The sequence below is a fragment of the Diabrotica virgifera genome, chromosome 2 (assembly GCF_917563875.1).
Source record: "Diabrotica virgifera virgifera chromosome 2, PGI_DIABVI_V3a".
In the NCBI taxonomy this organism is placed as follows: Eukaryota; Metazoa; Arthropoda; class Insecta; order Coleoptera; family Chrysomelidae; genus Diabrotica; species Diabrotica virgifera.
This window is the reverse complement of record NC_065444.1, coordinates 234,016,850-234,044,557: the sequence shown is the minus strand read 5'-3', so window position 1 is coordinate 234,044,557 and position 27,708 is coordinate 234,016,850. Positions and strand designations below refer to the sequence as shown.

Sequence of the window (27,708 nt, the reverse complement as noted above, 5' to 3'; positions counted from 1 at the left end):
AGTCAATGATGCCGCCCAATGCCAAAGCGTTCCCGTTACTGTGACCAGAACGATCATACAGAAGATATCAGATGCACACTACGTCGCTGTTTTCCCAAAAGCTACCAAGGTATCCACCCATTGCGGCACAACCGAAATAGAAGTACTCGAAGGAACTTATCTGATAGAACTACCTCCAGGATGCGAAGTAAGGACCAATAATGAAGTATACCTCAACTCCAAAACAACAGTCAAAGAGGAACCACTAAAATTACCAAAAATCAAGATAACTACACTTCCAGAAGGGCATCCAATAGTCAAACCCTTAAAATTAGACAGAATCCCCTTAGACGAACTTCATAAGTTAACACAAGAAGAAGAAAGATTCCAGTCCATCCTTCCTACAAATACGGACCAAAGCCATTTGTGGACACCACCCATATATATCCTGGTTACAATTATCCTAATTTTTGGTTACCTCAAGTTAAGGAAATGGAAAAGAGAAAAAGAGGACCAGCATCCAACCACAATAGAAGACCCTACCGACCAGAGGCCAGAAATCCCAGATGCTGTGCATTCAGTTTTGTTCATCCCTCACAAAACTTCCCCAGGGGATGGAGAAATTACAGTGCGATAACCCCGGATGTCAGCGGTATTGCAGTCCAATAGTCCAGCCGATCAGCAGTTTCAACATTTCCACAATATATACCTCATCAATTAATTATGTATAAATACTTGTAAAATTCATTTTCAGTTCAGTTATAATTTATATTAAATAAAGTGCTGTTAGTTTGTTCGTTGTAACTTTTAAAAGGGCCTTTTTAAAAAGTACCTTCGGGAGTGACAACCCTTAATTGACTCCATACTGTCAGTGTGCGCATTCGCGCAGAATAATAAAAATACACTCCCAATCGCGCCTAAAGAAGTATAATTTCAAAAAATGATAGTATTGATTGCAACGTATCGTTTATCAACAGATGAATTCTATCTGTAAGAGTTGTCGAATGGAATAAAATTGTTGTATATTTCTTAATTTCCAGGCATCCAAATTTATAGAAACCTACGCTAGCTCCGACGACGGTGATCCCCACCCAGCTACCACTGTTATAGTACGTTTAAAACAAGCCATCGACAAGCTTTCAGCTCCAGCATGTCGTGAAGCGCTTCTGGATCTTAGAGAAATATTGATGGAGTCGGACATATCCCCATTCGAAGTTAATTATTCGGGCCTTATAAAGGCACTTCTTTCTTATTTAGCTGATGTAAACGGACCATTTGATAGAGAGCAAAGACTTAGGTAAGTCATATTTTTAAGTCTGCCTGATAAATTATCACAAATAATTTACATATTGAAATATCTGTTTTATGATTAGATCTATAATACATAAGCATCAAAATTAACGCACCACCTAAAAATGGGACATTTTTGATGTCTCATATTTCCTAAACCTGTTGTCCGATTTGAGTGATTTTTTTAGTATATTAAAGCTTCATTCTTCAAGAATATCGTTGTAATAATATTATTGCTAAACAGGTAAGTGTCATTGTATACCGGGTGTAACAATGATAGTGTGTATTTTCCTCAAAAAGTTTGGAACACCCTGTGGAATATTCTAGCGTATATAAAACATTGAAATTAAAACTCAACTAACTCAACTATTGTCTTAGGCTTTCTTAACATTTTCCTTTTTACTTAGCAATGTTATTCATCAATACAGGGTGTTTCTAAATACAGTGGAACCTCGATTATCCGTCAGGGCACCGGACCAAGGGTATGACGGATAATCGAAAAGGCGGTTAACAGAACATTAAAAAAAATAAAAATTCATAGTATTATGGTGACACACAGATATTGACTAATAATAATTATTATTGTGCTGTGTTTTTATTTTCGGCTTGCAATTCTAAAAATAGAACTCTAAAAGCAGGGTACCATTTATCATTCATTACCTATTTAAATTGAAATTTAATCCAGAGCCCTGAATAAGAACAAAAATTATACATAAAAAAATGCGGTGGTGGCATAACTGCACGTGTACATTTCAACGAATTTCGTTTGGCTTATCGCAATGCTCAAACAAAATGAATTGATGACTAAATTTTTACTTATGTATACAATATAACTTATGTATGGACCCTGACGGTTAACAGAGGTGACGGTTAATAAAGAGACGGATAATCGAGGTTCCACTGTAAGTGCGACAAACTTTAAGGGGTAATTCTGTATGAAAAAATAATAACCATTTGCTTTATAAACATATGTCCGCAAATGTTTTTTTTTCCGAGATACGGGATGTTGAATTTTTTATTACAAACTGACGATTTACTGATTGCTCTAAAACTGGTTGAGATATGCAAATGAAATTTAGTAGGTTTTAAGAGGTAGTTATTGCGCATTTTTTGACATACAATTAAGAATTTTATATTCACCATTGGCGTGCATCCTGGTATAAATATTTTAGATACATCCAACTACTTCTTAAAACCCACCAAATTGCATTTGTATATCTCAACTGGTTTTAGAGCCATAAATAAATGGTCAGTTTGTAAAAAAAATTCAACATCCCGTATCTCGGAAACGAAGCATTTGTGGACATATGTTTATAAAGCAAACGGTCAATATACAGGGTGTAACAAAAATACAGGTCATAAATTAAATCACATATTCTGGGACCAAAAATAGTTCGAATGAACCTAACTTACCTTAGTACAAATATGCACATAAAAAAAGTTATAGCCCTTTGAAGTTACAAAATGAAAATCGATTTTTTCGAATATATCGAAAACTATTAGAGATTTTTTAATGAAAATTGATATGTGGCATTCTTATGGCAGGAGCATCTTAAAGAAAAATTATAGTGAAATTTGTGCTTCCCATAAAAATTTTATGGGGGTTTTGTTCCCTTAAACCCCCCCAAACTTTTCTGTACGTTCCAATTAAATTATTATTGTGGTACCATTAGTTAAATTCAATATTTTTAAAACTTTTTTGGCTCTTAGTATTTTTTCGATAAGGCATTTTTTATCGAGTTGTGGCTTCTTTTTTAATATGTTTACATAAAAATTTTATGGGGGTTTTGTTCCTTTAAACCCCCCAAATGTTTGTGTACGCTTCAATTAAACTATTACTGGGATACCATTAGTTTTTTTTTTTTATTATTATTATTTTGGCTTAGACTTACCGTCATACTGCCAGACACATAAGGAATACAAGTTATCAAGTTATACAAAACAGGTTTAAAACAAAGATAACAAATAAAAGGTATTAAGTAACACTAAGCTTAACAGCTAAAACAACTAACTACCAAAGGTATTAATTAAAAATGTTTAAGGGAATTATAATGATAATTTGCTGTCTTTTAAAAAGTTAATTAAAGAGTTGTATACATCTACAGAACCAAGTGATAATAAATACAGTATATTCCAAGGAGTTGCTACTTTACATTTTAATAAATCATTTATTAATTTAGATGAGTAAATTGTATTTTTAGAACAACCAAAAAATATATGATCTAAATCACTTTCCTCTTCACAATGCTCACATTTATCATTATCCAAAACCTGTATTTTAAATAAATGCTTTGGATAACATGCGTGCCCGAATCGTACTCTAATAATAGAAGTTATGTACTTTCTAGAATCTCTACAAGACTTGTACCAAGGAAATTTGGGAATATCGGGCTGAATTAACGAGTATCTATTTTGATTCACAAAAGAGTATTCCTTCCACTGGTAGCTCCACTCCCGATGCAGTGTTGACTTGAAAGAGATTATACTATCAGTCAGTGTTATTTTATGTAGAATACTGGTATCGGATGAAACGCTTTCTTTGGCTAATAAGTCGACATACTCATTATGTTCAAATCCTGCGTGTGCTTTAATCCAGATAAAATGTACATTGATTCCTTTGGTTAAAAGATTTTGTTTAATATGTTTAATTTTATAAATGTATGGGCAGTCTTGGATGTTTGGGGGTCCATATTTACCAAGAGATTTCAATACTGCTAAGGAGTCAGACAAAATTATAATATGGGCGAAATCAAATTCAGCTACATATAGTAAAGCTTCATATATTGCAATAGCCTCTGCTGTATAAATCGAAGTCTCCGGTTTCAGTTTGAATTTCTTTTCTATATGTCCCGATGGTATAAAAAAGGCGCATCCAGTTCCATCTGCAGATTTAGACGCATCTGTATATAGAGCTATTGACTCATTGTAACTGTTCGTTATGGATAAAAGAATATTTTTATTTAAATATATGTTTTCACTATAATTTGGTACAACAATATCTGTAGGAGAAAAGAAAGAAGAGTACGCGTAATTTTTGAATAAGTCGTTTGTTTTATCTATATTTTTTAAGAGTACTATATTTTGATTATAAGCTTCACACAGTAAGGGAGATTTCTTTTTTTGCCAATATTTATTGGTTAGATCATGGCAACTTAAAGTCACTATTTTTTGGTATAGAAGAGGGTTAATTAAGTATACTTTCATTAAATATTTTTTTGACAAAAAACTTCGTCTTAGATTTAAAGGAGGTTCCAAGGCTTCCAAATATAAAGCTTGTACTGGAGTGGATCTCATAGCTCCTAGACATATTCGTAAGGCTGAATTCTGTAAAACGTTGATTTTGTTTAGTAGTGCATTACTTGCTGATCCATACAAAACACTGCCGTAATCGAAAATAGATCGTATGTAAGCTTTATAAAATAATAAACTTACTTCAACATCCGATCCCCACCAAGTTCTATTAATTGATTTAAGAAAGTTTATTCCCTTATTACACCTGTTCAACATGTCGTCAATATGTAACTTCCAGGTCAATTTTTGGTCGAGTATCATTCCAAGATATTTAATTTTATTTTTAAAAGAAAATTTATGCCCACCTAAGGTGATTGTGCTAATATTAGGAAAGTTATGTCTGGTAAATAAACAAACTTGTGACTTACTGCATGATAATTCAAAGCCATTTTCAACAAACCATTTTTTATGGAGACCATAGACACTATTCAAGTTTTCAATGGATTGCTGATATTTCTTGTGTTCTGTGTACAAACAGAAATCGTCAGCATATTGTACAACATTAAATGCAATATTGTTAATAGTGATGTTGTGTAGATCTGCTGTGTAAATGTTAAATAAAATAGGGCTCAAAACGGAGCCCTGAGGTAATCCTTTATTATTAAGTCTAGGGCCTATAAGAGTATGATTATTTTTTAAATAAATTATTCTATTTTTATACAGGTTTACAATGTTAGAAGCAAACTGTGATGGAATATTAAAAAATGTTATCATTTTTTCTTGGAGAATTGAAAGAGAGACAGAGTCATAAGCACCTTTGATGTCTAAAAATAAAGCGGGCACATAACTGTTCCTGGAAAAACTGTTCTGAATGTCTACAACAAGAGTTGTTAAGGAATCTAAAGTTCCATAACCTTTTTTAAAACCATGTTGGTTAGCGGGTAAAGGATTTTGATCCCTTAGCCACCAATCCAACCTAATCTTAACCATCCGTTCGAGAGTCTTCAATATACATGATAATAATGATATCGGTCGGTAAGCTTCAGCTAATTTAGGGTCTTTCCCCGGTTTGGGAATAGGAACGACTATAATACGCTTAAAATCTATTATGCTGTTGCCTTCAATAATTATCTGGTCAAATATATTTAAAAGTAATTGTTTTGCGTTATCTGGTAAATGTTGTATCATAGGATATTTGATTGCATCGTATCCTGGTGAGGTACTAACGCGATTATCAAGGGCAAATTCTAATTCAGCTCTCGAAAAAGGTGTAAGGAGAAAATGATTCTGATCAGATGGAAGCGTTTTAGAATTAATAACATCTAACTGGTTATTTACGTAAGGTGGAGCTATTTTATCGAAAAAATCGTCTACCCATGAATTACTTAGAGGTAATGAAAAATTAACTTTTTTCCTATTCATTTTTCTTGCTTGATTCCAAATAAGACTAGATGGAGTTTGTTTATTTAATTTTGAACACCATTCAACCCAACTTTGTCTGGCCTTTAATTTCAGGAATTTTTTGACACGAGCATTTACTTCTTTGCATTTACAAAAATTTTCAGGAGAAGAATTGTTTTTATAGTTTATTAATGCCTTCTTTCTTTCTGCAACGGATTGATCACATTCCGAATCCCACCACGGAGGGGGAGTCCGTTTGCATTTAAATGGTTTATATTCAGAAATAGATTGTTTAGAAGCTTCATTAATACAGTCAATAAGGAAATTATATTTTTCTTGGGTATTTAAGGATGTGTGAGATTTTTCGTTTAATAAGGTATCAACAAGCTGAGAGTATAATGACCAATTTGCTTTTTTAATGTTCCACTTAGTACTGGGATAAATGGTATTAGCATTAGTTCCCAAGACATCGATCACAACCTTTATAACGAAATGATTTGATCCCAAGGTATCAAGATCTACAGACCACGAAGTTTTATCAAAAAGGGATGGTGAGCAAAACGTGACATCAATCATGGAATCTGAGTTTCCTGGACTCGTTTGGCAAGTTGGTTGTCCATTATTCATTACTACATAATCTAAATTCTGAATTGTCTCCACAATTTGATGGCCTATATTATCATTTTTATATGAGCCCCACAAAGAATTATGTGCATTCATATCTCCTCCAATGATACAAGGGTGTTTTAGTTGAGAAAATAACTTATCCCAATCTTCGGTTTTGGTTTTAGTTTTTGGGCACCTATATACAGAGAGTAAACTTAAATAACTTTGTTTATAGTTGATTTTAATACCACAAGCAAGCAAGTCTTGAATATAATTTTTTTTAATTGTTATGCGCTCAAAAGGAATACCAGTTTTAATTAAAATAGCAACTCCAGAATAGCCGTCATCGCGATCTTCGCGTATCACATTATAACCTCTATAAATATATACAACATCCCGTTTAAACCAAGTTTCACTTATTAAAGCTATGTCAATATCTTCGGTTATTAAAAAGTTAATAAGGCTGTTTTTGTTAGCAACAGCTGATCGAGCATTCCATTGTATTATTTTGAGTTTAGATTTGTTTGTCATTAGATGAGTTATATTTTAAAATATTGTATAGAACATTATTAATACCTTTGGCTAACAAATTCATGTCAAGTGATTTTGCCTCTTCTAAACAATTAATATTTTGAATAAAACTTGAGAAAAGAAGTACTAAGGAATCTACTAACTTATTTTTATCATTGTCTGTATTAGAAAAACTTTCCTTGTTTAAGGGAGGTAAAGGTTGAGACGGTCCAAATCTGAAAGGGATGAGATATGGTGTAGGATCTTCGGAAGTTGGAGATGATACTTTTCTTTTTTTATTTGCACTATACTCAGTGCTTGATGTACTACAGCTTGGTTGGCTAAAACTTTTGGGTTTCTGTAGATGAGGCCTCAATGGCTTGAAATAAGGAGATGTACTAACTTCAGAGGAGTTAGTTAATTTTGGAAATTCTTTGTCTGAATTTGACAATATTTCAAATCTGTTATTAGAAATAAGACCAGAAAATGATGAGTCACTCAAATTTTTTGCCTCCAAATATGAGATTTTATGTTCAATCATGATATTTTTTATTTTTTTTTGATGTTCGAAAAAAGGACAGTTTTTAGAGATCGATATATGCTTATCAGTTTTACAGTGTATGCAATACTTTTTTGTTTCATCACATGTATGTATGTCATTTTTAATTTGTCCACATTGTATACAGTATTCCTGTGTACCTTTACACTGTCTAGAAATATGTCCATATTTGAGGCATTTATAACATTGCGTCACTTTACCCAACAATTTTTCCACTTGGAAAAATACATAATTTATCACAACATAGTTTGGCAAACAATTGCCTTCAAAAGTAATTATAACATTACGTCTAGGGACGTATTCTGTATTTCCATCCTTTTCTACTTTCCTGTGCATTCTTTTAATATCAATAATTGGTGAACTAGAGCTCATATATTTTTTCAAATAGTCAATATTATATTTGGTATCAACATCGCGTATCAGTCCTTTGATTTCCAAGAGGTGATTTGGAATGTACGCTTTTAAATTATCGTCCTTTAAGTGACTATTATTGACTAAATTGTTTGCATCCAAAATAGATTTGAGGATTACTTTAACACGGTTTCTTCCTATACTTTTAATTTGCTTAATATTATTAATCTTTAATTTTTGATGTAAAATATCTGCAACAACCATTGGATGCAAACGGGAAATATTCTGATCATTGGTCTTCTCAACATAAACACAACAATTTTGAAAGTCGTAACTATTACAATTAATATTAAAAAGTTTTACCTCCCTTGTAGCAGAAGAATTTGTGGTGATAGTTCCTGTTTCCATGTCTTGATTACTATCACTAATAACTTCAGCAGTATTTAGTTCGCACACTGGCGTCTTTTTTATATTCTCCCCCATCTGGGGAGAATATTTTCACTTTTGTATCACTATTCTACAATATGTAAATGTTTTTACCCACGATGAAATTTAAATGTTTTAATTGCCACAAAAACTGCGAGCTGAATGTCAATATTTAGGTACGTTTAACCATGGCCAAATTTGAAACTGTTCACACAAAAGTTAAACACCGTGAAAAGAAGCCTAGGCTGTTTAACCCATAGGACTGAAACTTCTTATCAATGATAATTAAAACCACTATAAAATTAATTTAAGTTAAACTACTAAAAAATTAATTTTTTCTGGAGCTATTTTAGATGCAACCGTATTTGACGTTTATTAATGTCAAAGTGGATACCATTAGTTAAACAAAATGTTTTTAAAACTTTTTTGCCTCTTTGTATTTTTTAGAGAAGGCAACTTTTATCGAGATATGGCTTCTTTTTTAATACGGTTCAAAATATACCTAAAAATGTAAATCATACATAAATTTTCATATTATTACAAAGTCTCCATAATCGTACTTAACCATATACAAATATGTGGTGGATTTGACAAATATTCAAAATATCTCGATAAAAACTGAATTTTCGAAAAAGTACTAAGAGCCAAAAAAGTTTTAAAAATATTGTGTTTAAGTAATGGAACTACAATAATAATTTAATTGGAACGTACACAAAAGTTTGGGGGGGTTTAAAGGAACTAAACCCCCATAAAAATTTTATAGGGTGTCCAAATTTCACTATAATTTTTTGTTAAGATGTTACTGTCATAAGAATGCCATATGTCCATTTTCAATGAAAAATCTTTAATAGTTTTCGATATATTGGAAAAAATCGATTTTCATTTTGTAACTTCAAAGGGTTGTAACTTTTTTTTATATGCACATTTGTACTAAGGTAAGTTAGGTTCAATCAAACTATTTTTGGTCCCAGAATATGCGATTAAATTTATGACCTGTATTTTCGTTACACCCTGTATTTTTATGCAGAATTACCCCTTAAAGTTTGTCGTACTTATTTAGAAATGCCTTGTATTGGTAAATAACAAGGCTAGTTGTTAAAATATCTTACTTTTTTTTATTATCCCACATAAGCGAAATGTTACGAAAGCCTAAGGCTACAGTTGAGTTTTAATTTTAATATTTTATATACCCTAGGCCCTAGAATATTCCACAGGGTGTTGCACACTTTGAGGAAAAAACACATTATCATTGTTACATCCGGTATACAATGTTTATACAAATACATATTTATACCTGTTTAGCAATAACATTATTACATCGATATTCTTGAAAAATAAGGCTATAATACACTAAAAAAAAATCACTAAAACAGGTTAAGAAAATATGAGACATAAAAAATGTCCCATTTTTAAGGTGGTGCGTTAATTTTGATGCTTAATGTATATTAGTCGGAGAGATAGAAGCTATTTTGCTCGTGATAAGTAATATGAAAAAACTATACGGGGATATGTTGAATTAGTTGTGTACATGACTTTCCCCAACGGGCGGAAACCAGAGTTGGGGACGAGGGTAGTTATAAGGGGTCAAAGTCACGGTTTTTATTATTTTCTTTTGTGACGCTCATGATCGAGATAATGCACCAAAATTTGGGAATAAATACAGTAGGAAAAATGAAAGAATACCCACGAACGAACATATAAAACACGCTGTATTTTCCTGTCACCGTGTCACACAAGAAATTGGCCAGCGCAAGTACATGTAGTAATTATTGTTACATCTACTTGCACTGGACAATTTTCTTTGTGACACGGTGACAGGAAAATACATCGTGTTTTATATGTTCGTTCATGGGTATTCTTCCATTTTTCCGACTGTAGGTCATGACGTACCTAAGTAAAAGCTCCAGGGGCGGAACGCTGCGTGGCCGACAAAGGGGTGAATATTACTAAGAGGCAACTTTATTGCCTCTTAGTATTTTTGCGATAAGGCACCTATTATTGAGATGTTGCTTCTTTTTTAATATGGTTCAAAGTATACCTAAAAATGTAAATTATAGATAAACTTTCAGATTATTAACACGTCTCTATACCATATACAAATATATGGTGTTTAACTTGTTTAAACATTGTGTTTAACTAATGGTACCACAATAATAATTTATTTGGAACGTACACAAAAGTTGGGGGGGGGGGGGGGGGTTAAGGGAACAAAATTCCATAAAATTTTTATGGGGTGCACAAATTTCACTATAATTTATTTTTAAGATGGCTCCTGCCATAAGAATGCCACATGTCCATTTTCGATATAAAATCTAGGTACAGTATTTCTCATTATCATCTTTCAGTGCGTCACAGTTTTTCGATTTCTTTCTAACGCATTAAATTGTATGTGACAGAAAAAAAGGCACGTCGGTGATTACATTTCGTCGGTGACATTTTTATAAAATTTATTCTAGTTATTCTAGTTGTCGATAGATGGCGCCATAATAAAAAATATTTTTTTTTAATTAGATAATAATATTACAAATATAATCTGTATAATTTATAAGACTATACAAATCAAAGAGAATACCATTTTATAAATGCAAGAAACACATTTGATTTGTTTTTATTCCAAATTGAAAATAAAATGTGATAACTGTCAGATTTAACTAAAATGTCATGTTAGAATAAATGTCATTAATGTGTATTATCACGGACTTACCCTTTTTCCTATCATTTGTTACGCACTGAAAAATGATCATGAAAAGGACAATATAATAGTTTTCGATATATTGAAAAAAATCGATATTCATTTTATAACTTCAAAGGGCTATAACTTTTTGTGTGTGCACATTTGTACTAAGGTAAGTTAGGTTCAGTTGAACTATTTTTGGTCCCCTAATATGTAATTTAATTTATGACCTGTATTTTTGTTACACCCTTGTATATTTGGTCTTTTGAACATTTATATTTAGTCCCATTCTCTGTGCAAATGCTCTTAATGACCGAAATTGTTCAGTCAGAGATTCTGTGGACCTACATATTAGTTTTTGGACTTCCATTATTGATTGATATTAGTTTATTCCCATTTAAATGTAGTCAAAGTAAAAATGACACAATAACGTAATTTTATAGTAATCCTCTAGAGATTGTGATTCCCATTATTTCTGTAACGCGTTCGTTGGTAATCCTTTCTATTCCATTTCCGTTGCTCTCAGCGTTGCTAGTGTTCTTTCTTTCAGTGGCCATATTTCACAGCTGTATAGAGTGATACTTGTCACTACAGTCTCATATATTCTCTTTCTGTTTTCTTTGCTCTTTAAACATCTCTGTACATGCATATCATAGAAATATGTCATAGTTGTTTTAGTAAAATTTATATATGTATTACTAATCTTTATTTTTTATTTTCAGGGTATTCTTGAACGTATTTGCTGGTTGTCCAGTTGATGGTAACATCATCGACATACCGGAATTGAATTCCACATGGATGGGGGCGCTAGTCGCTAAATTAAATGGGTGTGTCTCACAATTAGAACAATTTCCAGTCAAGGTACACGATTTACCTGCCAGCTCAGGTGCTGGCCGAGGTGGAACTAGTGCACTGAAATTTTTCAATACACATCAGTTAAAAGTAAGTAATAATTATGGCATTAGGTCAGTGATGAATCATTCTATTTATTGTTTTCCTGTTTTATCCTTAACCCTTTGCGAGTAACAGTCCTGATTATAGAGCAACCTTGTAGCACTCAACACGATGGACTGTGTTTGAGGCTCACAAAATGTACTAGGCCGCGTTGCTCAGAATCGGACAAGATGTAGGCGTGGTTCTTAGGACATTCCCACTAGTACAAGGGCAAAATTAAAATTATGGAAAAGAGAAAGGAAAGAATATCGGTAGCTACTGTAGCTAAATCAGAAATACTGAATGAATAGAACAAACAAACTGTTACTATTGTATTTAAAAATGAATATTTCAAATAGTAATTCAAATATGTCGTATAGTATCCATTATTATTAATCCGGCACCTGTCACGTGGGGTGCTACCAGCACCCCATAACACATTTTCATCAAATATTTGGTATTTCAAGTTTGGTAACCGTGCTGTGCGTCATAGTAGCTTTCTATAATATTATATAGCATAGATCTGTTTGGGTTTGAAGTGATTACTTAGTGTTATTCTGAACTTGTAGCTCTAAAGTCGAATTGGGGTGTCATCATCTGGCAGTTTAAGATTTAATTTTTTTTTTGTGTTTTTGATGAACAGGTCAAATTAACATTTTTTATTGCAATAATTGATTTAAATTATTAATATAGACTCTATACTCAATAAATCTTAATTTTTTTTTAGATATTTTTAATTCACTTGATTTATTATGGCTTGGTACTTGCTAATTTGCTTATAACACCTTTTTAATTTCATTTTTTTTTTAACTTTTATCATTTATATTAGTCGCTATAAGGGGCAGTTCAAGTATTACGTAACGCTGGTGGGGGGGGGGGGGGGGGGTTAAAAATCTTAAAAAATTGCGTTACGTAATATGTGTGGTAAAAAGGTGCGTTACTAAGGGGTGCACCCACGTGGCAGGTGCCGGGTTAAGAAATATCAAAATTCGCATTTGATGAAGATTAAAATTAATTAATAAACTTTTAAATCTTGTTTCTTATGGATGCCATTTCTGTTTTTAATGTCATTTTAATTTCCTCTTTTGATACCTTTAAAACCACACCATCTTCTACTTTTACTTTCCATATGTTGTACTTTTATTTTCTTTGAACAACTCATTGATGTATTCTGCCAATGTCTTTAATTTTGCGGTATTATTCAACACTTTTTCCATGTGTATCTTCAGTATTCCCGTTTTTCTTTTTCTGTTGTTGTTTTGGTTAATTCGTTATTTTTTTTTGTGTGTGTTAATCATGTCTTTTCTGGTTTATTTCTATTTCTGTACATCGCTTTTTTAACCTTTCTTCTTTCGCCTTGTTTTGTATTTTATTTGTTTGTTCACTTTTTTGTACATCCGATTATCTATATTTTATGTTGACGTCTTTCTGTCACTATATGGTTCATTCCACGAATATACGACTGTTTTGGATTATCGCGACAACGAATATTTTAGTGTACAACATAAGAAGTGCGGAAGTAAATGGCTCTAATAATTATTTCAATAAACCACAATGTAATTTGCAATTTACTTTCGTTCTTCAGATTTTGCACAATAAAATATTCGTTGTCGAGATAATCCAACAGAGTCGTATGTTCGTGGAATAGGGTATATCTAAAATTTCCTCTGTCATCCATTGTTTCTTTTTGTGACTGGTTGGTGTCAGAATTTCTTTTTGACTTTGATCTATTTCTGTCTTTATTAATAACCATTTTGTAACCGTATCATGATTCTGAAGAATTTGTTCTTTAGCATTCATTAATCGATTATTGATTTCATCTGTGAGGCGTTGTTTTATGAGTTGGTTCTTTGGTTTACTTACACCGATTTGTGCCTCTGTTGTTCTTAGTTTTATTACTTTCATGTTGAGCATGTATTTTCATGATTTTTTTGTCATTACTGGGTTGTGATCTGATCCTATGTCGGGCTGCGGATATGTTTTTGCTGATACATATAATTGTGTTTCTGTATCTTTGTCTAACTAATACAGTGTATTTGGTTTTTTACAATCCTCTCTTCTTTATCTGCTTCCATGTGCACTGTTATTTTTGGCCGTTTAAACAATGTATTTGCTATAATAGACGGAGAGGCAGCGCCGAAAAATCTCTGAATTTACTAAAGCTAGTTTTTTCACAGTTGATTACCGTGATTGTGCAGAGAAACATACTGCGGTCGGTCATGCGAAACGTAGAACAGGTGGTACTGGCAGCTTGTCAAAGTTGCTTACCTGCGGAGGTAATTAAATCAATTTACTAAGGCTGAAAATCAGTACACACATTCTAAATTGAATATAAATAAAAGTTATAATAGTCGGTCAGCTGCATGATGGGACAGAGCCGGTCGGTCGGCCCCAATAAATGTACAGGGTTATTCACTATATTTTGACCCCCTTGTAAACTGCTTTATATACAGAATTAGAAAAAAATGTAAAATATAAAAGTTATTCGATTTTTAATTATGATTTTTTGACATATATGTCGTACTAGTGACGTCATCCATCTGGGCATGATGACGTTATCGACTATTTTTTTAATGAGAATAGGAATTGTGTTCTAGGTCATTTGAAAGGATATTCAATTCTCTATGCAGTAATATAAACATTAAGATCATTATTTATACAGGTTGCCAAAAAAAATGTTTGAATTATTAATTAAACAATAATTTAATTTAAAAATTTTTTTTGGACACCCTGTGTAAACAATCATGTTAATGTTTATATTACTGAATAGGGAATTGAATAACCTTTCAAATGAGCTAGCACACGACCCCTATTCTCATTAAAAAAAAAGTCGATTACGTCATCACGCCCAGGTGGATGACGTCACTAGTACGATATAGTATATGTCAAAAAATCATAATTAAACAATTGAATAAGTTTTATATTTTACATTTTTTTGTAATTCTGTAAATAAAGCAGTTTAGAGGGGGTCAAAATATAGTGAATAACCCTGTACATTCATTGGGGCCGGCCGACCGGCTCTGTCCCGTCATACAGCTGACAGACTATAATAACTTTTATTTATATTCAATTTAGAATGTGTGTACTGATTTTTAGCCTTAGTAAATGGATTTAATTACCTTCTTAGGAAAGCAACTTTGACAAGCTGTCAGTACCACCTGCTGTACGTTTCGCATGACCGACCGCAGTATGTTTCTCTACACAATCGCAGTAATCAACTGTGAAATAACTAGCTTTATAGAAATTTTTCGGCGCTTCCTCTTGGACTATAACGGAAGTTATTATTTTTGCAAAATAGTTTATTATTTGATCATACCTACAAACCAATAAAAATATTGGAAGATTTTTAATAATGAGTATAACTAAAACATATTCTCTAATTATAGTGTAATCTACAAAGACATCCGGACTGCTCCAATCTGAAACAGTGGAAGGGCGGTACGGTGAAGATCGATCCCTTAGCTCTAGTGCAGGCAATCGAACGATATCTAGTTGTAAGAGGTTATGGTAGACTTCGAGATAAGGATAGTGCGGATAGTGACGATGCTGATACTGACGACGATATAGACGATACTTTAGCCAGTGTTGTGATATCACAAACTGGTACCAGGCACAAGTTGCAATTTCTTATTGGTAACAACGTGCTGCCTTACAACATGACTGTTTATCAGGCTGTGAGACAATTTAGTAACAACGGAAATGACCAGAGTGAGACTGATACTGATAATGAAACTCCTTTAGGTAAGTTTTTCATTTGTATATTTTCTCGGGAAGGAAAATAAGTAAAAAAAAATTAGAGGGTGTCAATAGTATCAAGGACACCTATACAGTGGAACCCCGATAAGTCGGCCTCCGATAATCCGGAAGCCGGCTAACCCGGACCGATTTTCATCAGACAAAACAAACATTTTTTCAGTTTGACTGATTTTTTTACCAAGAAATGAACAATACTGTATACAATTGTACGTAATTTAGATGTATTTTCCATATGTATTTCATGTTTTCACCATTACAATGGAGTTTACCTGTAAGTATACAGTGTTTTATTAATTTTTACCACATTCTCCGGCTAACCCGGATTTTCAATAACCCGGATGGGCCGTGGTCACGATTAATCCGACTTATCGAGGTTCCACTACTTTATTTCACGTTAAGAACGGAACATTTGGATTATGCATATCAGTGTTGCCAAAACTCTCAGGCACGTCTTGCGCTATTAGACTGCAGATATACGATTCATTCTCGATGTGATAGAAGCGACATCGGCGCGCTTCTATCGTCCATAAGAAATACGTAGCCCTATATACGCAACGTTCCGTTCTTAACGTGAAACGCTCTATAGTGTATTAATATTTGGTGTAGGTTTCAGAGACAATGTAATCAACACTGATTTATTACCTACTACTTAAACAAAATTTTAGTGAATTTTAAAGTCCTTTTTGTAATTTAAAATAGTTTTAAGAACATGAGTAACCATACCGTTCATTTGGAAGAAGAGGGTTACATCTCAAAATGTTACAGTTTTTTTATTGCATCAATACCTTCCAAATAATGACTTCTACTATGGAAAAAATAGTTACATGTTTAAGTACACTAGTCTCCGAGAGATGGCAGATGTAACTCTTTGGTTTTCCCCTAACTTTCTCTACAGAACGTTATTCGGTTTAGAGAACACAGTTATATCTTGGAATATAATAGACAAAAATAAGTTAATTTAATTCAAAGGGTGATTTATTTTTGGGATATAGAGTTATAAGTAAAAATATAACCATGTTTCTTAAAAATTATAACACTTAAAGTGAACAGTTTGTTCTGATAGAAGGATACTTTCTTAGTTGTAACTTTTTTTTGGATAATTCATCATAAAAAAGAAGGAATATAATGTGCGTAAAAAGTAGTTTTAATGAACTATTTAGATGGGAAATAAGGCACAATTAAATTGAAAAAATACTTTTATTAACGTTTCGACGCCCAAAATGGGGTGTCGTTGTCAAAATACAAAATACTACTAGATTAAACAAAAATGTTGTTGCTTAAAAAAAATATCCTGTTGGTGACACAACCCTCTCCAGGCCGAAACCAAATTTTTTGAGTAGTATGGACATCTACATTAATAACCTATGTTTCCTGCATCCGATTTTGATGATATACATAGTTATAAACAAATGAAGATCAAGAAACGGTAAATTTTCGCTTTTTTCGTCTATAACCAAAAAGTTACGTATTTTAAACAAATTTGAGAGTGAGAAACTCATAAATCGTATAAAAAACTTCAATATGGCGTCCGCTGAATATGTCTATCCTTATTGGTCGCTTAGAAAATTGCAAAATAAATCATAAATTTTGAGTTTTTATAAATATTCATAACTTATCTAAAAATTAACTTAAAACGTTCTTATTACACGGAATGCTGAGACTTCTGGTGCTTAAATCATACCCTAAATTTCAAAGCATTTGGTCAAATAGTTTAAAAGGTATTTAATTTGTTTATACTAAATAAATTTTTGAAGTTATACTTGTTTACGCGCGATATGAGGGTGAATTTTTATATGTTAAAAAATACGATCCCGGCGCATGCGCATTATAACTTTGTTCTGATTGGATGTTCAAATGACATGTCAAAAATTATCCAATATGGCAGCTGTAGCGCAGCTGTGGTTTGGACGGTTGACGGTTTGGTTATGTATGGTTGTTGCGTTTTAAAATTTGTGGGAAGAGAAACAACAAAGGTTAGTTAATAGTTATACTGCCTTTTTAAATAGTTTTCATATTATATTTTTGAAGTTATACTTCAAAATGTTTTAATTTATGTATGTATCAGTCCAGAAAAGGTGTGGAAAGAATATATTAGTGTTTTTAAATATATTTTTCTACAAACGTGTTAAAAATGCTACTTTAAGGCACTAGTGCTTTAAAAATTTTAAGGCACTGCAGTTAAAAGTGAATTGTCAAATTGTGAAACGTCAAAATATTTATATTTCGTTTATTAACATTAATATTAATAATACAACTTGCGCAATTTGAAAAAGGTGGTTTAAAAGGTTTTTTTATTATAATTTTGTGTCTTTGGATTTGTCTTCCTTGGGCGTAAAATAATAAAACATCTATTTTTATATTTCACTTCTCACCGTGATGTATAATTATGTATATCTGAAAGGTAAGTAGCATGCGGCTTGATGGCCTTGTTGGTAGAGCATTGGACCAGAGATAAAAAAATCGCGAGATTGCGGGTTCAAATCCCGGACGATTCATATTTTTTTCTTTTTCTTTTTAATATTTGGCACTGTTAAGTTTTGGTTCATTTTTGGTAATTATTGTTAATTTTCTCTATTGTAACTGTTAATAAGTAGGTATATTTATTTCGTTGAAATTATATTATAATAGAAGTATAACTTCTTACGTGCGTACAAAGTACACACACATTCTTTTTTTTTTGTAACGCTATAAGTCAGAAAATGATGAAGTAATACTAATACTTTGGATAGTTTATGAAAGAAGAAGATTTATACTATTAATTTAATTAAAAAAAAACTGACAAAAAATAAATCTAAATACTGCAAAATTATTTTGCAAAAACATGTAAATTAACCCATTAACCGCCAAGCAAAGAAATACTGCGATAATATGTAATATATTTGATTAATTAGAGTAAAATAAACTTAAACATTCGTAAAAAAATTATTTTACACTTTGATAATGGCAGGTGTCACAACAACAAAATGGTTCGTTCTCGAACCTTTGGCGGAAATGAGGTATAAAAATTAAAATACACAATTTTATTTTTTGTGAAAAGTCTCAAAACATTTAGAGTTTAAATGGTGTGGAAGTTTTGATAAACAAAAATAGTATGGTTAGAACATTGCCTACACCTTCTGCAGCTTCTTTCTCAAAAACAAATCGAACGGCCCTTTATCTTTTTTAGAAATTATTTTATATATTTCCAGTTTACACTTTCCAATCCTGTATCTTGCTCTGGGCCAGTTGCATAAATTCGACAAATCGACATTGTCTACAAGACTACACAACCTCCCTTATGTAGCCCCCCCCCTACTCCCCCACCCTAGATTATAACAAAACTGAATACCAGAATACCCGTCTTTCTAAAGGTACCAGTTAGATAATCAGTACAGTTCTAAAGTAATCCACTACGTTCGTAATATTGGACCACCGAGGCACTGCCGCACGGTCGTTGGCGCACTGTTGCACGGTCCGGGAGCGCCAACCATCCACTATGTTCACGAACCTCTTGCACTCCGCGTTCCTTGCAACTGCTCCAATCGATACGGTATGCGCTCCTCTACATATAAACCGACACAAATTGGAACGCCAAGGCGGAGCGCGCACTGTTGCACGGTCAGGGAGTGCCTACCATTCACTATGTTCACAAACCTCTTGCGCTCCGCGCTCCCTGTAACTGCTTCCATCGACCTGCATGCGCTCCTCTACATATAAACCACCACCTATTGGACCGTTGAGGCGGAGCGCACACTGTTGCATGGTCCGAGAGCGCCAACCATCCACTATGTCCACGAACTTCTTGCGCTCCGCGCTCCCTGCAACTGCTCCAATCGATACGGTATGCGCACACTTACATATAAACCGCCACAGATTGGAGCGCCGAGGCAGAGTGCGCACAATTGCACAGTCCGGGAGCGCCAAACCTGTCCACTATGTGGAGCAGTTGCAGGAGCTCGGAGCGCAAGCATAGTGGGTACGTGTTTTTACACATAATAAAGAAATATCACAACAAATTACTGCCTGTGCATCACCTTGAACTTATTCCTGATCAGACAGTTAATATATAACTATAATATAACATATTATGTCGACTTCCGCCAATGGTTCGTTATCGAACCATTATTTTCAAACACGAGATTTGAGGACTCAGAAAAATTTTTTTTTGTATTTTTATAACAATTGTTGTACAAATAGGTTAAAAAAATAATGTTTTAATTTATTTGACCACAAAAGTGTTATGCCAATAAAATTACTACAGTAAAAATAAAGTTGTGTAGAAGGATTGAAAATGTCGGACATTTAGAAAATATTTTTGTGATGAAAGCATGAGTTTGGAAATTAAACAAAATTAAATTTAGTTACACTTATATCTTCTGGTTGCTTAAACAATAAAAAGATTTAAAAAAAATTAACGAATTGTCAAAAAAAAATTCTACAAAAAAATGGTGCGTTTTCGCACCTTTGGCGCTAAATGGGTTAAAAAAAGGAGGGGGGCTAACTTCGTCCCTAATTGTCCTAGGACAATTGTTTTTCTTTCTAAATGTGTATAAAAATTCAGTCTTTCGAAATATGAAAAAATAATTTTTCTACGGGTAACGGCTAAAAAGTTAATTCTAATTGTTTATAAGTAAGCAAAACATCGACGTGTTTTTGCAAAATAAATTTACACTGTTTAAAATTAACTTTTTCTCATTTTTTTTTAATTAAGTTAATAGTATAAATGTTCTTCCATAAACTGTCAGAAGTCTTACTGTAACCTCATAATTTTTTGACTTATAGTATTGAAAAAAAATGAATTTGGGATAAACAAATTAAATAACTTTTAAACTATTTGACCCATTGCTTTGAAATTTAAAATATAATTTAAGCACTAGAAGTCTCAGCAATTCGTGTAATAAGAAGGTTCTAAGCTAATTTTTACATAGGTTATGAATATTTATAAAAACTCAAAATTTATTAATTATTTTGCAATTTTCTAAGCAACCAATAAGGATAGACATATTCAGCGAACGACATATTGAAATTTTTTAGACGATCTATCAGTTTATTACTTTCAAATTTGTTTAAAATGCTTAACTTTTTGGTTATAGACGAAAAAAGCGAAAATTTACCGTTTTTTTATCTTCATTTGTTTATATCTATGTATATCATCAAAATCGGCTGCAGGAAACATAAAGGTTATTAATATAGATGTCCATACTACTCAAAAAATTTGGTTTCGGCCTGGAGGGGGATGTGTCACGAGAAAAATCTTATTTCTCTGGACTAGTTTCTGTATTGCCATGTATATGCTTTTTGTAAGAAACATTTGATCACCTTTGGTGGCTTTAGTTGTATTTAAGAATATCTCTGACTATACCGAGTATAAAAAACAGAATCTGTCGAGAGTTGTACCATATTATTTTAGTTAACAAAGGCGTATTCCTTCACAATTTTATTTGTTAGTATCTCTCTAAACTCTCATGACTATTATATCCTCATATAATGTGGCTGCTATTCAATTTTGTTTATTGAAATTTTCAGGCAATGCTGGTATTTGGGTCCAAACACATATAATTTATTATCGACCATTAAAAGAAGAACCTTCTGCTTCCATGAAGAGTAGTAGCAGCGCTTCGACAAGTCATTCTAGCAGAAAAGGCAAAGGTTCTTCTGGAAAGAGCACATCAAGGCGTAGAGCTGATGAACTATGGAATGGTAATATTAATAAAACGTTCAAATAAACCATCATCTAACCACGTTTCTCATTTTTCAGAAGGAGTTACACCCCTAGCCCAATCCCCCTTGGATCCCTTTTTGGTTACCCAGTTTCCGGAAACAGTTACCATTCAAGATGCCTCTTTGGATGTGTTGTGCCTCTTACGCATTCTAAACGCTCTTAATATGTATTGGACTTATTTATATCCTAGTGTTGAATATAAGGCTATATTACCCCCTCTGGAATTCCTCAATAGCAAAATCGCCGCCAAAGCCAGCAGACAGTTGCAGGATCCTCTAGTCATAATGACGGGCAATTTGCCCAATTGGTTACAACAAATTGCTTCAGTTTGTCCCTTTTTGTTTCCTTTCGAAACGCGTCAACTACTTTTTTATGCTACATCTTTTGATAGAGATCGTGCCTTACAGAGGTAAGTACATTTGAGATTACAAGTTAGTAAACTCATTTTTTTATAAATTTGTATTGCAGTGTATTGTGTATTGTAAACAACTTAATATGCTAATAGTGCAGTCAGTGAGGGCATTTGGCTCCGAATTCCAACATCAATTTACTTATATTTTCACTGTAAGTAGGGAATATCCCAAGAAACAAAGTCTACCCTATATCGATGGCCAAGAGGACAGATATTGTATGTCCAATATTGATGTTTTCGCTAAAATCAATTTAAAAGTTTGCGTGATCCGTGACAAACCGTACATACTTTAAAAATAACTAAATTACAGTTAAGTTCGTGTTACACCTTTTTTTTATATCTTATTCTGTTCTATTTCTGTTAGGGTTAAATGTTAATCACATTTAACAAACTAAAAGTAACCCACTGTATGGACATATAAATATGAAGTAAAACATGGACATACAATATATTATTTCCATACTGCTATTTTGAAAATATTATAAAATCAGGTTTAAAATAGTACTATGGTCTGTTTTTAAACCAAGAGGAGTAATTCAAATTTACCGCGCCTCACAGTGGTTCCAAATGCCTGGCCAATGACCGCCGTTTGACAAGTGAAACTGGTTAATCGGCCTTTTGGAGACTCAAAACACTTATGATAATCTGTTAACTTACGATTAATCGTTTGTCAGGTGATCGAATGTGGTTAAAACTAGTTTGATTGACGTTTCTGAAACTCAAAATGCATTTAATCATGATTTAATATATTGTTAATCGTCGATTACATATTTTTTGTGATGATCATCCGTTCGGAAACCGGGCGTATAAGAACCATTTTTATTGTTATGAATGAACGTTTTTATTATTAATTCTTACTTCCTTCCCATTAAAACCACTTTACACTGACAAAATAAAAAAACATACAAAATGCAAGTGTATACTACATTCGCTCTCGCGAGATTTTTTTTGACACAGACGTTAGTAATTTCTTTTTTGAAAAATTCAGTTGTCAGAAGTGACTGGAAATTACTACAAAACCAACGCACCTGCTCATATCCAATATTATTAATAGTAAACAGACATAAAAATAACATAAACCTTACGCCAATCAATATTTATTTATTTAAACCATTATAATGTATTGATAGCAAATGAGAAAATTATTTATTGTACAAAATAGAAATATTTTGTAGAAATAAACTTCACAAAATTTTATGAGATTAGTAGACACTCCCACTATTTCTAATAATTCTTCTTTTTTTAATGAAAGATTAAGTTGATTTGAGTTGATTTTAGCAGTTAATAGTGTGAGGTAGGAATTTTTGTGTTGTACGTTTCCTATTCCGAATGTCTCAAAAAAAATCTCGCGAGAGCGAATGTAGTATACATATTTTTTTTACCAGGAGTGTATGTTATTAGTACATTGTGATTTATAGTTTTTTGATTAATTTTTATTCTACAGGGTGATTGATTAGTGGGGGCTCAATAGATCCGCTATAGTAATAGATAGCAATAAAAGTTAATAACAAAAATTTTAGCCACCTTTGAGCTTCACATTACAAAATTAGTTAGAATGTGACAGGGTGTTAGATAACACAGTGGCAGACCAAACTTTTGTTTTTTAAAATGGAACACCCTATATTTTATTTTAAATTCTAAATCTTGTTAACTTCTTCATTACAAAAATATAAAGGTTTGTTATGTTATACAGGGTATTTACAAAGTTATAACCAATTTTATATGAAAATCGTAACAAGTTCAACTCCCTGTATGAATAAAAATAAGCAAAACAGCAATGGTTTATTAATGCCATATTTTTTTACGTATTGTCAAAATTTTCAACAATGATTGATATTGCTAATTTTCTTTATATCAAATACAGAGTGAGTCAAAACGCAAGTACATTATTTTCTCAGTAATTTTAAATGAAACACCCTGTATTTCATATCACTATTGAATAGTACCATTACCGTACTTTAATTTTTAGATAACATTCCCTTTGTCTAAATTTATTAGTTTTCGAGATATTTTCATTGTTCAATGGACCAGTAGCGTGGCCACCCAAATCACCAAAATTTAATAAACTGGACTGATTTAGAATACAATACAATACAATAGATAGAATACAAATTGTATTTCGATGTGTTAATTTACAAATGCTTCGTAGAGTAAGTAACTCATTCAATGATCGTTTTTAGGCGTGCATAAATGACATTTGTGTTAGGAGGTAATTTTGAACACCTTATGTAATTAAATATTAAAAATATTTTATTAAAAGTAGCTTCTAATTTTTTCAAACATGTTTTGTGCAAAATGTTTTACTGATAAATTATTTTTCGTTCTTTATTTGTTACATTGTTACATTTACATACAAAAGAGTAGAGTTTAATTGTCTTAACAAAATGTTGTATTTTGTGGTTGTTTTTTTGTAAAATTTATTACTAATTTTCTTTCTTTATTTGTTACATTTACATAAAAAAAGTAGTTTTTAAATATTTCAAAAATGTTGCGGGTTGTGGTTGTGTTTTTTTTTGTAAAATTTATTACTAATAAATTATTTTTATTTCTTTATTTGCTACATTGTTACATTGATTACCGGATTGATAATCAGTAATCGTCAATTGTTAATTCAGTCATGGCTTACTTAAAATTTAGATAAATTTAGACACCTAAAATATTTGCTCTGAAAAATGAAAATATCTCGAAAACTAATAAATTTGGACATAGGGAATGTTATATAAAAATTAAAGTACGATCATGTTACTTTTCAATAATGATATAAAATACCATTCCATTCCGTTTCATTTAACGTTACTGAGAAAATAATGTACTTGCATTTTGACTCACCCTGTATTTGATATAAAGAAAATTAGCAATGTCAATAATTCTTGAAAATTTTGACAATACTTACAAAAATATGGCATTAATAAACCATTGCTGTTGTGCTTATTTTTATTTATACAGGGAGTTGAACTTGTTACGGTAAATACCCTGTAGAACATAACAAACCTTTATATTTTTGTGATGGAGAAGTTAACAGGATTTCGAATATAAAATAAAATATAGGGTGTTCCACTTAACAAAACATAAGTTTGGTCTGCCACTGTGTTATCGAACAACCTGTAACATTCTAACTAATTTTGTAATGTGAAGCTCTAAAGTTGGGTACAATTTTTGTTACTAACTTTTAATGGGGTGTATTCTGTAACATTTCCGTTAAATTTAAGAGGCTTCCAAAATTTAACTTTTAACGGTCTTCTAAAACTTTTAGGTTAGATTGACATTCTATAAACACATATTATAGAGGACCGCTAAAATGATATTTTTTTTATTAGAGGAATCCTCTAAAAGGTTTTGGAATAAATACGGCAACGTCGCACGTTGATCGTTTTGAACTACTTCTAACCTAGAAATTGACCGAAAACTGACTGTCAGAGGCCAAAAATCTCAAAAAAGAAGAAGAAATAGACAGTTTGCTAGAAAATAATATTTATTTTATTTAATTATTTTTTAGTAAAACTCATATTTTCCAATTATACATTTTTATTTATAAAATTATACATTAAAATATTGCTGAAAAATTGTACATCGTATTTCTTCTCCCCTTATACACTAATTTTGGTCAAATGGTCTATTTTCAATTACACTAAGGTCATCTTCCTCATTTGCATCTGGTTCTAAACCTTCTGGAACTTTATAAATATTTGGTACGTTTTGTAATTTTTTCTAGGTTTGTTCGTAGAACGATCAGCAACCGTTGCCAACCATCAGAGGCATGCGCGTTCGTAATCTACGAACTCTAACTGTTAACTGCGCAGCGCCAACGGTTAACTGCGCATGCGTCTGATGGTTGGCAACGGTTGCTGATCGTTTGGATCGTACTACGAACAAATGTTCCACAATAACTTTAAATAATTTTGCCTGCATTAATAGGATTTAATTGCTTTGACAAAGATCTTCGTTTCAACACATTTTCAATGACATTTCTAGGTAGGTAGGTACCTACTTCTTTTGAATTTCTACAAAAAGAAACAAAAATTTAAATTTTGTTATAGGTGTAATAGTGTGTCGATTGTAAAGTAAACTGAGACTTACCTTTCATTTTTATTTATTACTTCTTCACCAAATACATTCTAAAAAGCCATTTGCCATTTTTAAATATTTATTTCCATTGTAATATAAGAATAACAAACTACTATTCATTATAAACATAACCCAACAAAAATAATCAAACCACATCCTCTAAAATATTTTTATTTAGCGGGAGTTTTAACGGTTTAGGTTATGATTTTAACGGATGCATGATTTACGGAATCTTCTTTTTCAAATGCAAATCCACTAATGGATGTTGGCGATCACATTTTCCATTAACTCTCTGTTTCTTGCAATGTGGATCAGTGATTGTATGTCGGTAATCCCTGTCCATTGCCTTATGTTTCGGAGCCAGGACATTTTCTTGCGTCCTATTCCTCTCTTGCCTTCAATTTTACCCTGGATTATAAGTTGAAGGAACTGGTATTTTTCGTTTCGCATGATGTGACCCAAATACGCCGTTTTTCTTTTCTTGATGTTTTCGAAAAGCTGACGTTCTTGGTTGATTCTTTTAAGGACATCCACATTTGTGACTTTCGCCGTCCATGGTATCTTTAGGATACGGCGATAAAGCCACATTTCGAAGGCTTCTAATCTGTTTATATCCCTCGTTTTGAGTGTCCAGCCCTCTATGCCATATAGCAGCACCGACCACACGTAGCATTTAGTAAACCTTAGTCTCAGTGTAAGGTCGAACTCTGAGCAGCTCAGTACCTTCCTGAATTTTACGAAAGCTTGTCGAGCTTGCTCAATGCGACATTTTACTTCCCTGTCCGATGCCCAGTCTTCAAAAAGCCACGTTCCTAGGTATTTGAATTTGCTCACTCTCTCAATGGACTTAGTATTCAGTGTTATGGTGGAGTTTTCAAATGCATCCAAGTTTCTGGAGATGATCATGAATTTGGTCTTTTTGGTATTAATCTCTAATCCCATTCGCTTACTGTATTCTCCGATTATAGTGACAAGTTGTTGAAGATCTGCTATGTTGTCGCAAATTAAGACAGCATCATCAGCATATCGTATGTTGTTGATTAATACTCCATTCACTTTGATTCCCATCTCTGCATCTTCCAAAGACTCTTGAAATATGGCTTCCGAATAAATGTTAAATAAAAGAGGGGAAAGCATACATCCCTGCCGAACACCCCTTCTTATATGTATGGATTTGGATATAGAATTGTCTATTTTTAATTGTGCTGCCTGATACCAGTACAAGTTTTCAATGCATCTTATGTCTTTTTGGTCTATATCAAGCTTCTTGAGGATCTGCATTAACTTGTGATGTTGGACACGATCAAACGCTTTCTCGTAGTCTAGAAAGCACAGGAATACGTCCTTCCTCTGATCGTAACAATTTTGGACCAACACCTGTGTTGCTACTATTGCTTCTCTTGTTCCCAAACCTTGCCTAAACCCAAACTGAGAATCACTGATGTCCCATTCACATTTTTTGTATAATCTTTGATGTAGTATTTTTAAGAATATTTTTAAAGTGTGACTCATCAGGCTAATGAGTCTGTGATCCTCACATCTTTTTGCATTGACTTTTTTGGCTAGGGGAATAAATGTAGAGAGCAACCACTGCTGAGGATAGCAACCAGTTTCATAAATAAAATTAAATATTTTATGTAGTGCTGAAATTCCCCTTTCATCTAGTAGTTTGAGTATTTCTGAAGGGATTTCATCAGGTCCAGGTGCCTTATTGTTTTTTGAATATAATATTGCCTTTTCTATTTCCTCTTTAGTAATTGAAGGGCCAGTCAGCTGGTCGTCTGTATAAACTTCACTCATGGGTCTTTCGTCAT

General features: G+C 32.5%; 1 protein-coding gene across 4 annotated transcripts in view; it reads left to right on the top strand.

The window, feature by feature from the left end:
* LOC114348372 (E3 ubiquitin-protein ligase TRIP12) overlaps positions 1-27,708 on the top strand; it is a 249,767-nt gene that overhangs the window by 202,035 nt on the left and 20,024 nt on the right. For 3 of the 4 annotated variants that reach the window (XM_028298962.2, XM_028298954.2, XM_028298974.2), the window contains 5 exons: positions 1,020-1,276; positions 11,750-11,969; positions 15,347-15,701; positions 21,222-21,395; positions 21,454-21,826. In XM_028298962.2, the coding sequence (XP_028154763.1) occupies positions 1,020-1,276; positions 11,750-11,969; positions 15,347-15,701; positions 21,222-21,395; positions 21,454-21,826 (1,379 nt within the window). The remainder of the gene's footprint in view (positions 1-1,019; positions 1,277-11,749; positions 11,970-15,346; positions 15,702-21,221; positions 21,396-21,453; positions 21,827-27,708) is intronic. The other variant, XM_050643127.1, reaches the window with a different exon arrangement.